Source organism: Nyctereutes procyonoides, unplaced genomic scaffold (assembly GCF_905146905.1).
Source record: "Nyctereutes procyonoides isolate TBG_1078 unplaced genomic scaffold, NYPRO_anot_genome, whole genome shotgun sequence".
Lineage (NCBI taxonomy): Eukaryota > Metazoa > Chordata > Mammalia > Carnivora > Canidae > Nyctereutes > Nyctereutes procyonoides.
This window is the reverse complement of record NW_026575040.1, coordinates 962452-977999: the sequence shown is the minus strand read 5'-3', so window position 1 is coordinate 977999 and position 15548 is coordinate 962452. Positions and strand designations below refer to the sequence as shown.

The 15548-nt window shown below is 35.7% G+C and overlaps 1 protein-coding gene across 7 annotated transcripts in view; it reads left to right on the top strand.

Moving 5' to 3' along the window:
- The window catches only part of SCAPER (S-phase cyclin A associated protein in the ER), a 433964-nt gene that overhangs the window by 109388 nt on the left and 309028 nt on the right, over positions 1-15548 (top strand). For all 7 annotated transcript variants that reach the window (XM_055319784.1, XM_055319782.1, XM_055319779.1 and 4 more), the window contains one exon: positions 5606-5761. In XM_055319784.1, the coding sequence (XP_055175759.1) occupies positions 5606-5761 (156 nt within the window). The remainder of the gene's footprint in view (positions 1-5605; positions 5762-15548) is intronic.

Genomic DNA, 15548 nt, shown 5'->3' with positions numbered 1-15548 from the left:
TGATGAATATGTATATCTAGTGCTTTGAAGTTTTCAGTGTTCAAAAATCTTTCACCTTACTTAAATTTATTCCTAAGTGTATACTCTTGTAGACATGGTTGTAAATTGGAATTGTTTTCTTAATTTCATTTTCAGATTGTTTATTGCTAGTGTGCAGAAATGCAGTTGAATTTTATATATTGGTCTTGTCTCTTGCAACCTTGGTTGAACTGGGCTTTTAGTTCTAATAGCTTTTTAGTGGATTCTTCAGGGTTTTCTATATACAAGATCACGTTATCTGCAAATAGATATAGGTTTACTTCTTTTCCAATCTGGATGTCTTTGATTCGTTTTCTTGCTTTATATAGAACCTGAAATACAATGTTGAATAGAAGTGGTAAACATGGACATGACATCCTTGTCTTGTTCCCAGTCTTTAGGGGAGGTATTTAGTCTTTCATCATAAAGTATGCTGTTAGGTGTAGGTTTTCATAGGTGCCTTTCATCAGGAAGTTCCTTTTTATTCCTATTTTGTTGTGTGCTTTTATCACAAAGGGATGTTGGATTTTTTCAAATGCTTTTCTGCATCTGTTACAAAATAATGTGGTTTTAGTTTTTTGTTCTGATGGTATTTGCTGTATTATATTAATTGAATTTCAGGTTTTATGTATTTGCCTAATTTTTAGTTGTTTAAGGTGGGAGGGTTTATCTGGATCCGGTTACTCCATCGTGGCTGGAAGTGGAAGTTCTGAACTGTGCATTATTACTATCTTTATCTTCTAGAGGAGCAATCTGAAGGTAGATTGTTGATGGTCACACAGAATTAAAATTCAGGTCTTTGTGTGGTTCCATAGTCTCTGCTTTTACTACTGTGATTTGGTTTAATATTCTCATTTTTTAGTCTTTCTTTCATAAGAGTTATATGAATTTTGATTTGTCAAATTGCTTAATATATTTACATTCATTATAATTTTATTAAGCCATAGTGGCTGTTACAAGCATATTAACCCAAACTACAGTTTAAATACTCTTTATCAAGGTGAATGGTCAACTGCTGGGTGTCTTTTTCTGAGGGTATCAGCTGTCATTTGTAATTTTAAATTCTTAATAATCAAGATAAACTGAATCAACAGTCCATACTAAAATTCTTGAAAATATGAAACATTGCCTTAAAACCATGCTACCAATTGCTATGCTGTCCATTCTCTTAATTTTTATTGCTTCTTTTCAAAAATCTGTGAAATTCCATTTTCAAATCTATTTATAAAGAAAATACATGATCTAGTTATCTTCTTGTTCTCTCATTCATTTAAAAATGTTGTGATTGAATTGTTCTTAGTATAATTACAAAAATATCTAAAAAGTTTACGTGAAATATTGTCACATACTTTCATACCCAAATATAATTTATGGGACAGAATCTCTTGTCTTAGGTTTTGTCACACATCGGTATTTTCCGATGTTGCCTGACCTTAACAGTCCTCTGATTTCTAAGGGTTTTCTCTGCAGAGTCTTTCAGTAAGCTGGAGTGGGGCCTGAGAAACTTAATTTTTTATAAGTCTTCCAGGTGATTCTTAGGATCAGGAGCTTTGGTTCTACGTTCATCAAATAATTGTTTCTTCTTCAAAAGTAATGTTTGGTCATGATGAAGATTGAAGTCTTTGGAGTTGGATAATCTTGGATTCAGGTCTTTATTCAAGCAGTTAGTAGCTGAACAGCCTTAGATGTTATTTTACTATTTATCCTATTTTTTTGTTCATTTTAAAATTAGGAATAACCTTAACTACATCTCAAAAATTTTGATGAAAGGATTAAATTTGCATATGCATGTTCTGAAGCAGTCAGTGCCATCTTCAGGATACTGAAAATATTTTGTGAAGTGATAGAACTGTAAAATGGTACATCTTATTTATATTTTGCTTCTTAATTTTTCATAAATGTGTTTTTGTTATATTATTACTAATCCAAAAGTACTAACAATCCAGTCATTTTTTTCTGCTTTAAAAAATGTATTTAAGTTCTACTAGAAATTTAATTCCCTTGAGACATATACCAACTATATTCATTTCAGTCCTGTTATATAATCAAGAATTTTTTTCTCATACATTTGTGAATTCATGGAATAAATTAATAGTCATTTCAAATTCCTTCCTTCTTTTTTGGGTACATTGATGGTTGAAAATAAGTCATTGACTGTTTAGTTGATAGTGACTCTTGGTGTAGTCTGAGTTATTCAGGACCCAATTTTATCTTGGATCTTCGTCTATAATAGTGTAAAATTGTCCTTCATTTTCTGTTTCTTAATGGTGTCATTGAATCATTTTCAGTTGTAACATCTACTCATAATTACAGTCGATTTTAATTTTATATTAAGAGTAGTAGCCATATCATTATTATAAAAATAGTTTATTTTGATTTCAAAGAATTGAAGCAATATAGTAAGGGCAACTCAAAATTCCACCCTCAGAAATAGCCACCACGTAGATGGTCAGTACTGTCCCAACATCTCTCTAGATTAACATTCAGATTGCATGAATAGGTAACTTTAAAAAAATGAAATTATACTGTAAATGATACTTATGAATAAGAAGTATTAAGCTCTATTTTATATCCATTTTAAGAGATGGAGTTAAAATAACAGTAAAATTGAGAGAATTTTGATTGTAATGTTTCTTTCTCACAAAGGAAACTACTATTTCTTTCCATCATCCTAGTCTCCTTCCAAAAATTATTCATAGTTTTATTATTTTTACATTGTTAAGGTAGATAACATTATACTTTGCTCTGGAACTATAAATTCCTTTGTATAGTTTTCCTTCTGTATATAAATAACTCACAGCCTTACTAATTTTCCATTTATGAGTTGTTTTGACTTGTCTGTGGTTGGCTGGATTTTATTAACAAGGGACTTTTTTTCAGGAAGAGCTTATATGTGCTCTAATCCTTGAGTCCTTTTGTGTCTAATCTGTGGCATTTTTATCTGAATACATTTTGACTAGAGATCAGATTCATGGTTCATAATGTTTTTCCTTCAAAATTTTGTAGGCTTTATTTTCTTTGAGCATTACCTCTGGGGAGAAGCCTGAGGCCACATTGGTTTTTCCCCCTCTCCTTCTTATAGGTGATTTGCATTTACTGCTTGGAAGTGTAAAAAATTATTCCTCTTCCTTAGTGTTTTGTAATTTAATAAGATTTAATAAGGATATTCTTGGTATTCATCTGCTGAACATTTTCTCATGAAATAACATGAGCTCTTTCAATTTTCAGTTTTCTTTTTTTTTATAATGGAAAATTATCCATATTACATGTTGGAATATTTTCTTTTGTCTTTTTTTACCCAAAGATTTTGTCTATCTTATTTATTTATGAGTGTGCACATGAGCCAGTGGGGTGGGGGTGGAGGAAGGGCAGGGAGGGGGGAGAGGATCAAGCAGACTCTGTGCTGATCATGGATTATGGAGCCTGAGGCAGGGCTTGATCCCATGACTCTAAGATCATGACCAAAACCAAGAGTCCGATGCTTAACTGACACTTAACTGACTGAATCACTCAGAAGCCTCTTGTCTTTCTTAACTATATATGTTATTCTTATATTTGGCTAACTTGATTTGTTCATTATATTCAGAGCTTATTATACATAAACATTCAAGTTCTGCATTAATTTGTCGAAAGACTTAGCTCTCTCAGTGACTTGATTTTTTTGCTGCCTTTATTTGCTCCATGCTTTTTCTAACTCAGTGATAGTGTTACTTGGTTACTTGATAGTGCTTCCTTAGTTTATTAATCTTTTATTGTTTTTTTTATCATTATTTTGCACCTTTAAATTCAGGTTTTTGTTAACTTCTTTTATATTACAAAGTTTGCTGAGGAAGTTTTCTGGTGTTTCTTGGTTTATATTTTCTTCCAAATTGTTTTTTTTTTTATTTTCCTGTTAACTGCTAATTGATTGATTAATTGAGATCTCATTGACACATCAAAATTATATATATTAAGGTTTAAAGTGTGATGCATTAATATATATATACACTGTAGAATGATCACAGCCCAGCCAATTAACATAACTATCACCTCTACTTAATTACCATTTATGGACACAAATTGCGTATGTGCTGAGAAAATTGAAGATCTATCTTATTAGCAAATTTCAAGTATTGTTAAGTGTCATCACCATGCTGTACGTCTCTAAAATTTATTCATCTTTCATAATTGAAACTTTGTATCCCTTGACCAACATGACAATTTGAAATTTTACCCAACTTTTGCACACTCTTTCCTCTTTACTTATTTTGTCTAGAGCATTAATTCCTATTGTTTTTTCTTTCATTTTTTTATTATGCTTAACATGTGAGGCCTGATATAGTATGATTTGTTTTCCTTGAGTACAGCTATTTGTCTTCTACTTTCAGTATAGTTTGAAGGATACTTGTGTTATTATCCTACTTTAAAAAGTGTCCATGTGGCAGGGAAATCCTTATTAGAACTATTTTCAAACTCTCTTGTCTGAGACTTTTAACATTTCTAGTGGTAGGTCTTATTACATCCAGCATGGATTCCTGGAATCTGAACTTCTGTCAGAGTCAGTCCCAGTGTTTACTTTCCTGTTTTACTCTACCATTTTCACTGTAGAATGCCTTCCCTCTGGCTTTCAAAAATGAGAAATTTGATCTTAACTGACTTTTTCCAGCTTTAGCTAAACTTTACTTGGATAAACTATACTTTCTGGCAAAACTTGGTAAGTATCAATACATGTGAAGTTGAGGATGCTGTAGATAGTTCACTACTTTGTTCCTAATTGTCACTCATTTAGTATATGTCGAAGAAAAATGATTTGTTGCTTGTTTTAAGTTTTGTTATCCCAAACTCATTAGAATAACATCTATATACCTATTTAAATTTTAATGTAATTCATATAATTGCAAATTTTGATGAGCTAATGATTCTTTTGTAAGAATCAATTTTTTCTTGACTTAAAAATACTTTAGTGACAGGTATTTTAAATAATTTCTTTTTTTATTTTTATTTTTTTACATTTATTTATTTATTATTCATTCATTCATTCATTCATTCATTCATTCATGATAGAGAGAGAGAGGCAGAGAGACAGGCAGAGGGAGAAGCAGGCTCCATGCAGGGAGCCCGATGCGGGACTCAGTCCTGGGACTCCAGGATCAGGCCCTGGGCCAAAGGCAGGTGCCAAACCTCTGAGCCACCCAGGGATCCCCTTAAATCATTTCTTACTAAGGCCTGTAGATTTTTTTTTTAAGATTTATTTATTTATTCATGAGAGACACAGACCGAGAGAGAAAGAGGCAAGACATAGAGGGAGAAGCAGGCTTCTCACAGGGAGCCTGATGTGGCACTTGATCCTGGATCCCAGGATCATGACCTGAGCTTAATGCAGGTGCCCAACTGCTGAGCCACCCAGGCGTCCCATGTAGATTTCTTATATACACTGGATTACTACCATTTTTGAAACAAATATTAAAGGAAAAGACCTATATTCATTTTTTGTTTCATGCTTTACTAGTGGTTTGTATTACTATACAAAAATTGCTGTTAGGTTTCTTATTTTTGTGGTGTGTCTTAGAATCAACTTGATTTGATACTTTCTTTGTTTTTATTGAAGGTAAATGAAATTGCCTTCATAAATACCCTTGAAGCCCAGAATAAGCGCCATGATGTCTTATCAAAATTGAAGGAATATGAGCAGAGGCTTAATGAGTTACAGGAAGAACGTCAGCGAAGACAGGAAGAAAAACAAGCACGTGATGAAGCTGTTCAGGTAGAATTTTATTTGGCAAGCAGTTATTGAGCACCTGTTATATCCTAGGCTCTGAGCTATTGCTGAGGATCCAACAAGGAGTAAGACCTAGTTTCTGACCCAGTGGTGCATGGTTTATTATTGCATTGTGGAATCATGAAGTCTGATTGCCAAAAGACAGTGTAATTGTATATATGGTAATCGTGTTTTCATTAGTGCATAGCAGTCATACAGTTTGAATTTCTAATTTCAACCACATGAAAGACTAAATTGCTTTGGACAGATTATTGTCTATTCTTTGCTAATTGGGTTTCATAAGAATATACTCCTTCCCTTCCACTTAAAAAAGGATTGTGTTTGAACCAGTGTATGTAGCCTTATGGAACTGGGCAGTCTTTATGCTTGCAACAAGGAACACCTGTCTTTTATTGGGCAGTATCATTGGATACTTTAATTGCTTAGCTTTGACCTCTGTGTGGTAAGCCCTAATTTAGCTACCATTTTCAGGATCAGAAGAAAGGTTAACACATAGACTGTACTGATAATTATAAACTATTTTAGACCTTCTTCAGTACAAAGTCTTATCCATAAGACTCGTTTAGGACTTGACATTTTTTTCTTTTCGCACTGATTCAAAGATTTTATTCAACTCAATTAATTGGTGAGGGATCCAGTAAGATGTTACCAGTTTAAAGAAAAATTCAAATAGACCCATACACAGGTGATCAGTAATGCTGAAATGAATTTGTTGAACAGATACAAAACTCTTCAAAGGTCAGAGGCAGCCATCAGCAGATGACCAACCCTCCTTGCAAGAGCATACATCATCATAATTTTCCTATAACTCACAGTTGAAAATTAGCTCAATGACAATCAGTGACAGACCAGCAGACAGGGTACATCCTGTGATTATGTCTTTCCATGTTCAAAGATTTTTCAGTTTTCCCATCACAAAAGGCTGAGTAAATCTACTGAAAGGGATCCATTGCCAAAGTGTAATGTCTGGTAAATTATTCCAAAAATGTGCTGAGTCTCTCAGTCATACAACTGTGCATTCTGAATTCAAATTATATTTGTATCAAAGACTATATTAGAAAAATAAATTTTGAGGGGAAGGGGTTTTTTTTTTGAAGTAGAAAATATCCTCAAACGTGGACATATGCCTAGATGTAAGATAAAAGCTACAGTTTGTTCACACCGAAAAGGTAATACGGCTCCAAATTTGTATTTGCATAGCAGTCTGTAGAGAGATTCTGAGCCTTCAGAGATCTGAGGTACTCAGTTTTGCTAAGAAAGAGGATGATTTTTCAGGGCTCATCTATGACATGGCTTTTCTACTCAGATTGCAAACCAAATACAGTTACCATCTCTTTTATCAATCGCTATGGCACATTAAAGCCGATACTTAAAAGAATGAAGTAGTATAGTAAGTATATAAATAAATATATTCATACATATTATAAGCTTATATACATGTGTACACACACACATTTTCATTTTCCAGCCAGGGTTGAGAAAAACTAAAAAGGAAAAGAAATGAACACGAATAGAATTTCACTTTGTCTTGGAAAAGGAAGTATTTTACATATATATGTATATGTATAAATACATATATATGCATACATGCACAAGAATTTATACAACAATGTATGTATATTTGCTGTATATGACTGTTACTTGATTCTTTAAATATAATGACATTGTATGATCATTCACATACTGTATATGATTATGCAAATGAGAGTTTTGATCTTTGTTCTGGACTGTTTCTGCTTTTCTGTCTCTCAGCTGTGTCTGTGATTTGTCAGCACTAGCTGGAGTAGACCAAGCCCATGGGATGAGAAGGCCAACCACGTGGGCTGCAAGGACTGCTCATGTGGTGATTTCTTGGGTGGCATGGGTCACCAGAGTGGGTGCAGTGGCCATGGCGCTCAGAGAGGTGTGGTGCACCGTTCACTCAGAGGGTGGCAAAACAAACAGCTTGGACTGGAATTCTTGTAGGGAATCCAGCACCAGGGCAGCTTTTGACGTCAAGTGTTGATACAGATTTCTATCTGGAACCTTGATCACCTGCGTGCCATCTGCAAGGGCTCCCTCCATGCTGTTAGGAGTGTCTTCAAAGGCAAGGCACTTCTCCTTGGAAAGAGGAGGAAAAAAATCTTTTTGCACAGGCTAGAAATAAGGACTTGACATTTTTGATGTAGAGAACAAATTTTATAGTATTCAGGTATAAATGCAGACATACTTTGTTATGACCAATATTTATTTGTTTACTTATTCAGTGATTATTTATTGAGTTACTACTGTAGGCTGTATGCTGTGCTAGGCTCAAGGACATGAAAAGGATACATCACTGTTCTCAATGGGGGGTCATGTGTACTAATTATAACTTGACAGAATCAGTATAACAGAAAAGGCATTCTTTAGTAGCACAGAGAAAACACCGTATTCCAATTGGGAGTGGCAAGGACTTGCAACAGTCATGAAAAGCTTCCTAGAGGAGTTGATACCTCAGCTAAGGTTTGCAAACAGTAAGACAGATGCAAATGATGAGAAGTAGGCATTCCAGGCCGGAGACCTGGGCGAGGACTGCCCTGTAGGGTTAGGGAACAGGCCATGCTGAGCTTTATTATGTTAAACACTGGAGGTGTTATTAATATTTAATGCTTCTTTATGTTACTGGTGGTTTTAGGAAGTTAAACTATCATTACGGGGGATCCCTGGGCGGCTTAGCAGTTTAGCGCCTGCCTTTGGCCCAGGGCGTGATCCTGGAGTCCCGGGATCGAGTCCCGAGTCGGGCTCCTGGCATGGAGCCTGCTTCTCCCTCTGCCTTGTGTTTCTGCCTCTCTCTCTCTCTATGTCTATCATGAATAAATAAATAAATAAATAAATAAATCTTTTAAAAAAATAAAATATCAATACAGTTTTAAACTTTGTTGATTATCCTTTGATATTTGTGGGTATTGGCAGGCATTACGATATTCATCCCTGATCTCTATTTGATTTGAGTCAGTGTCTTACTTGAATCTGAGTGCTAAGCTAACTTACGTTTAAAAATACAGAATGACTTTGAAAAACTTCAGCTTTTCTTCACTAAGGAGCAGCCAAAATTTTTATTATTTAGAAGTTACTTACTAATACTCTTAAATGAGTAAATAAAATAGAATATTTGAAATTGATTTTTTATTTATTTATTTATTTTAAAGATTTTATTTATTTATTCACGAGAGACAGAGGCAGAAACACAGGCAGAGGGAGAAGCAGGCTCTCTGTGGAGAGCCTGATGCAGGACTCGATCCCAGGTCTCTGGGATCACGCCCTGACCCAAAGGCAGATGCTCAACCATTGTATTATGTGAATTATGTGTTACTTTTAAGGAACCATTAGGCATTGATAATTCAGAGATAAGATGTGATCCTTTATGGTGAACAGTTCAACATAATATGAAAATGTTGCAGAACTATGTATAAGCTACAGAGGTATCACAGAGGAGGAAATAATTAGCTTTTTTTGGTAGGAAGGGATTGTCAGGTAAAGTTCTCTGGAAGAGGTAACTTTGGCTGGGTTTTGGGGGGAAATATATGATTATGTATTTAGAATGGAAATCTTTGGTCCCTTTTTTGCATTCAATTTGTATATCTGAAGATTTGAAATAAAGTAGTAATGTTCCATTTTAAAATGATTACTCTTATTTGATAAATTGGAACATTTATTAAAACTGAAAGGAAAGGGGATCCCTGGGTGGCGCAGCGGTTTGGCGCCTGCCTTTGGCCCAGGGCGCGATCCTGGAGACCCGGGATCGAATCCCACGTCGGGCTTCCGGTGCATGGAGCCTGCTTCTCCCTCTGCCTGTGTCTCTGCCTCTCTTTCTCTCTGTGACTATCATAACTAAATAAAATAAATAAATAAATAAAAACTGAAAGGAAAGCTGCTCTTTTTTTTAATGTATTTTTAATGTTCAATTTTCCAACATATAGTGTAAAACCCAGTGCTCATCCTGTCAAGTGCCCCCTCAGTGCCTGTCACCCAGTCACCCCATCCCCCCACCCGCCTCCCCTTCCAGTACCCCTTGTTTGTTTCCCAGAGTTAGTGGTCACTCGTGGTTTGTCTCCCTCTCTGATATTTCCCACTCAGTTCCCCTCCTTTCCCCTATAATCCCTTTCACTATTTCTTATATGCCCCGTATGAGTGAAACCATATGAAGCAGTTCTTTTCTAAAAGTAATAAGGGATTTTTGATACTCTTTAAAAAAATTTTTTTTAAAGATTTTATTTATTTATTCATGATAGACATAGAGAGAGAGGCAGAGACACAGGCAGAGGGAGAAGCAGGCTCCATGCCGGGAGCCTGATGTGGGACTGGATCCCGGGACTCCAGGATCACGCCCTGGGCCAAAGGCAGGCGCTAAACCACTGAACTACCCAGGGATCCCCAGATTTTTGATACTCTTTAAAAATTGTTTTGACTGTTCAGAATTATTTTTCTTATTAAAAATGAGGAAATTTCCTATGGATTTTATTTTTGAAGAAAAATTAAAAACCTGTCAAGTTTAATTGACCTGTATAATATTGGAAAAGTCTGCTGGTAACGTATAGCGTATATAATCAAAAAATCTTTTAATGTGTAGTCGTTACTAGAGGTGCAAGGCACTAATGCCGCACATTCTCTGGTTACAATGATAGTAAGGTCCTCTTCTGCTTTACTTTCACCACTTGTTTAATATTCCAATAAGGTGTTAGAGGCAATTGTGATCCTTCTTGTAAGCAAAATACTTAGTAAGTACTCATCATATATTTTCAATTTGCCAGTTTTCTTATGTGAATTTTTGTCAGTTTTAGTCCAGTTTCCTTAGATACGCTGCCTGTCCTTTTGCCCTAATCATTTGAATTATAGGCATAAAAAGGTAGGGATTTGCAATATTCATTCTCAGGCTGCCACAAATAAATCCAACTATAAAGCAAGGTACATGGGGATTTCAAAGGTTTCAGAAGGCTTAGGAATTAGGTATCTTTCGGATTCATCATCTGCATGTACATTTATAATGCGTATTATTTTACGAAGCTGTGCTTCATTTAACAGGTATTTATGGAACTCCTGTCCTGTGCAGGATGCGATGGGGTACAAAGTTTCTTTTATTTAGGAAATTTAAATTTTAGATAGGAAAACACTAGGTGAACTTAACCAGTCTTATTCACTACCTATAGTTACCATTTATCTTTTCCATTAACTAAAAACAGAAAATAAAAGATTTAATATTTTTTGAAGTACAGTTATTTCTATTTGTACAGTGTTGGAGTATGTCTTACATACATGAATACAACCAGCAAGTTGACGTTATGTTTACATAGTCAACTTGGCTACATTGAACATACACATAAAGTATATATACACATATATTTCATTTATAAAGCTATTTTATAATTTTTGAAAGTATAGTTTTAAGGCTTTTGATTTTACAAAATATGAAGTGAAAAGTTCTGGCTTAATTCTTTACATTTAATAACTAAGCCTTTTGCATTTTATTGTGAAACTTGTGGTTACAGACAGAATACAGATTTTTTTAAGGTTTTAATTACATTTAACATACGGTGTTGTAATAGTTTCAGGTGTACAATATAGTGATCCAAGAGTTTCATACATCACCCAGTGCTCATCACAAGTAGACTCCTTAATCCCACTACTTATTTCACCCATCTCCTCACCCACTTTAAATCATCAGTTGGTTTTCTATATAAAGAGTCTGTTTCTGGTTTGTCTCTTTCTCTTTCTTCCATTATAGATTTGTTTTGTTTCTTAAATTCCACATGAGTGAAATCATGTGGTATTTGTCTTTGACTGACTTATTTGGCTTAGCATTATGCTTTTTATCCCTGTCCGTGTCATTGTAAATGGGAGGATTTCATTCCTTTTTATGACAGAATAATATTCCATTGTATAATATATCCACTCATCGGTTGATGGACACTTGGGCTGCTTCCATATCTTGGCTATTGGAAAGAATGTTGCTATAAACATAGGGGTGTATGTTTGAATTAGTGTTTTTGTATTCTTTATATAAGTACCCAGTAGTGCCACTGCTGGATCAGAGGGTACTGTTTTTAATTTTTTGAGGAAACTTCATACTGTTTTCCAGAATGGCTGTACCAGTTTGCATTCCCACCAACAGTGCAAGAGGGAGGGTTCCTTTTTCTCCACATCCTCGCCAACACCTGTTGTTTCTTATGTTTTTGATTGAATTGATATATATATTTTTCAATTCATCGCCATCCCCCAGAGAGCTCACACAACCTCTCCCTGCCCCCTAGTCATTATGATTAATGGAATACACTTATTTAGGTTCTTCTAACTACTGTTTATATAGTCTTGTGCAAGTCATTTTACTTTAGAAAGCTCCAGTTTGTTGTGATATCAAAATTACTAATATAAGTAAGGACTTAGCAAAGTGTTTAGTATAGTAAGTGCCCAATAAATGACAGAAAAAAAATACTAAAACAGTTCCTGTTTCGAGGACACTGAGGAGACATGGGAATACTTCTAACACTTAATTATGCTGACTACAGTAACGTCATACTTACAACAAGCTCTGTCTACCCCAGGAAGAAAATCTTTCTAAAATAGTAAGCCAAAAAGTCCCTACATTTGGGGAGGGTGGGTTTTGGTTTTATTTTTTATTTTTTTTGGGAAGGGGTCCAGGGCAAGAAGGGAATTAGGGAATGCACTGATTTCAGAAAGGTATATGTGGCAGATTACTGACTGCTAGAGGCATGCAGCTAGATTTTAAAAATATTCTTTATGTTGTGTATACTATTCATGAACTGGTTATAGCTATTTCATGTTACTAAGTAAGCATAATATGTGGAAACTTGTGTAGTTATCTAAGATTTCAAAAACTCTTTAATAAGACTAAAAACAAATAAATCTGGCACAGAAAATTATCTTCAATGAAGAAAATATAAACAAAAGAGTTTTCTCTTAAATTCAAATTTCTTTGCAGTTAAAAAAAATCCATATTAGCAACCTATGGAATGGGAGAAAATATTTGCAAATGATATATCCATGAAGGGTTAATATCCAGTATATATAAAGTACTTACGAAACTCCATCCAAAAGCCAAATAATTAGTATAGGAGCAGAAGACATGAACAGACATTTTTTCCAAAAAAAGACATCCAGATGGCTAATGGACACATGAAAAGTTGTTCATCATCACTCACTGTCAGGGAAATACATATCAAATCTACAATGAGATATCACTTCACACCTGTAAGAATGGCTAAAATCAGTAACATAAGAAACGATAGGTGTTGGTGAGGATGTGGAAAGAAAGGAACCCTCTTGCACTGTTGGTGGCAATGCAAACTGGTGCAGCCATTCTGGAAAACTGTGGAGATTTCTCACAAAGTTAAAAATGGTGGCACTTGGGTGGCTTAGTTGGGTAAGTGTCTGACTCTTGATTTCAACTCAGGCCTGCTTAAGGTTTTTCTCTCTCTCCCCCTCTCTCCCCCCTCACTCTCATACTAGCTCTCTCTAAAAATGTAGAACTACCCTCTGATCCAGCATTGGCACTTTGGATATTTACACAAAGCATACAAAAACACTAACTGAAACATGCATACCTATGTTTATAGCAGCATTATGTACAACAGGCAAGATATGGAAGCAGCCCTAGTGTCTGTCAACTAATGATTGGATAAAGAAGATGTGGTATATATACACATGATGGAGTATTATGCAGCCATAATAATGAATGAAATCTTGCCATTTGCAATGACATGGATAGAGCTAGAGAGTATAATGCTAAGTGAAACAAGTCAGAGAAAGACACCATATAATTTCACTCATGTGGAATTTAAGAAGGAAAGGCATGGGGCACCTGGATGGCTCAGTTGGTTGAGCATCTGTCTTTGGCTCAAGTCATGATTGCAGGGTCCTGGGATCAAGCTTCCTTCTTAGTAGGAAGTCTGCTTCTCCTTCTCCTGCTACTTCTCCTTCTGCTCCCTCTGCTTGTGCTCTCCCTCTCTCTTTCTGTCAAATAAATAAATAAAATCTTAAAAAAAAAAGCTGCAAAGGAAAAAAGACAAACCAAGAAACAGACTTTTTTTTTTTTTTAAAGATTTTATTTCTTTTTTTTTTTTTTTTTTTTTTTTATAAATTAATTTTTATTGGTGTTCAATTTACCAACATACAGAATAACACCCAGTGCTCCTCCCGTCAAGTGTCCCCCTCCGTGCCCGTCACCCATTCACCCCCACCCCCCGCCCTCCTCCCCTTCCACCACCCCTAGTTCATTTCCCAGAGTTAGAAGTCTTTATGTTCTGTGTCCCTTTCTGATATCTCCCACACATTTCTTCTCCCTTCCCTTATATTCCCCTTCACTATTATTCATATTCCCCAAATAAGTGAGAACATACACTGTTTGTCCTTCTCCGATTGACTTACTTCACTCAGCATAATACCCTCCAGTTCCATCCACGTTGAAGCAAATGGTGGGTATTTGTTGTTTCTAATGGCTGAGTAATATTCCATTGTATACATAAACCACATCTTCTTTATCCATTCATCTTTCGATGGGCACCGAGGCTCCTTCCACAGTTTGGCTATTGTGGACATGGCTGCTAGAAACATCGGGGTGCAGGTGCCCCGGCGTTTCATTGCATCTGAATCTTCGGGGTAAATCCCTAACAGTGCAATTGCTGGGTCGTAGGGCAGGTCTATTTTTAATTCTTTGAGGAACCTCCACACAGTTTTCCAGAGTGGCTGCACCAGTTCACATTCCCACCAACAGTGTAAGAGGGTTCCCTTTTCTCCGCATCCTCTCCAACATTTGTTGTTTCCTGCCTTGTTAATTTTCCCCATTCTCACTGGTGTGAGGTGGTATCTCATTGTGGTTTTGATTTGTATTTCCCTGATGGCAAGTGATGCAGAGCATTTTCTCATGTGCATGTTGGCCATGTCTATGTCTTCCTCTGTGAGATTTCTCTTCATGTCTTTTGCCCATTTCATGATTGGATTGTTTGTTTCTTTGGTGTTGAGTTTAATAAGTTCTTTATAGATTTTGGAAACTAGCCCTTTATCTGATATGTTATTTGCAAATATCTTCTCCCATTCTGTAGGTTGTCTTTGAGTTTTGTTGACTGTATCCTTTGCTGTGCAAAAGCTTCTTATCTTGATGAAGTCCCAATAGTTCATTTTTGCTTTTGTTTCTTTTGTTTTCGTGGATGTATCTTGCAAGAAGTTACTGTGGCCAAGTTCAAAAAGGGTGTTGCCTGTGTTCTCCTCTAGGATTTTGATGGAGTCTTGTCTCACATTTAGATCTTTCATCCATTTTGAGTTTATCTTTGTGTATGGTGCAAGAGAGTGGTCTAGTTTCATTCTTCTGCATGTGGATGACCAATTTTCCCAGCACCATTTATTGAAGAGACTGTCTTTCTTCCAGTGGATCGTCTTTCCTCCTTTGTCGAATATTAGTTGACCATAAAGTTCAGGGTCCATTTCTGGATTCTCTATTCTGTTCCATTGGTCTATGTGTCTGTTTTTGTGCCAGTACCACACTGTCTTGATGACCACAGCTTTGTAGTACAACCTGAAATCTGGCATTGTGATGCCCCCAGCTATGGTTTTCTTTTTTAAAATTCCCCTGGCTATTCGGGGTCTTTTCTGATTCCACACAAATCTTAAAATAATTTGTTCTAAGTCTCTGAAAAAAGTCCATGGTATTTTGATAGGGATTGCATTGAACGTGTAAATTGCCCTGGGTAGCATTGACATTTTCACAATATTAATTCTGCCAATCCATGAGCATGGAATA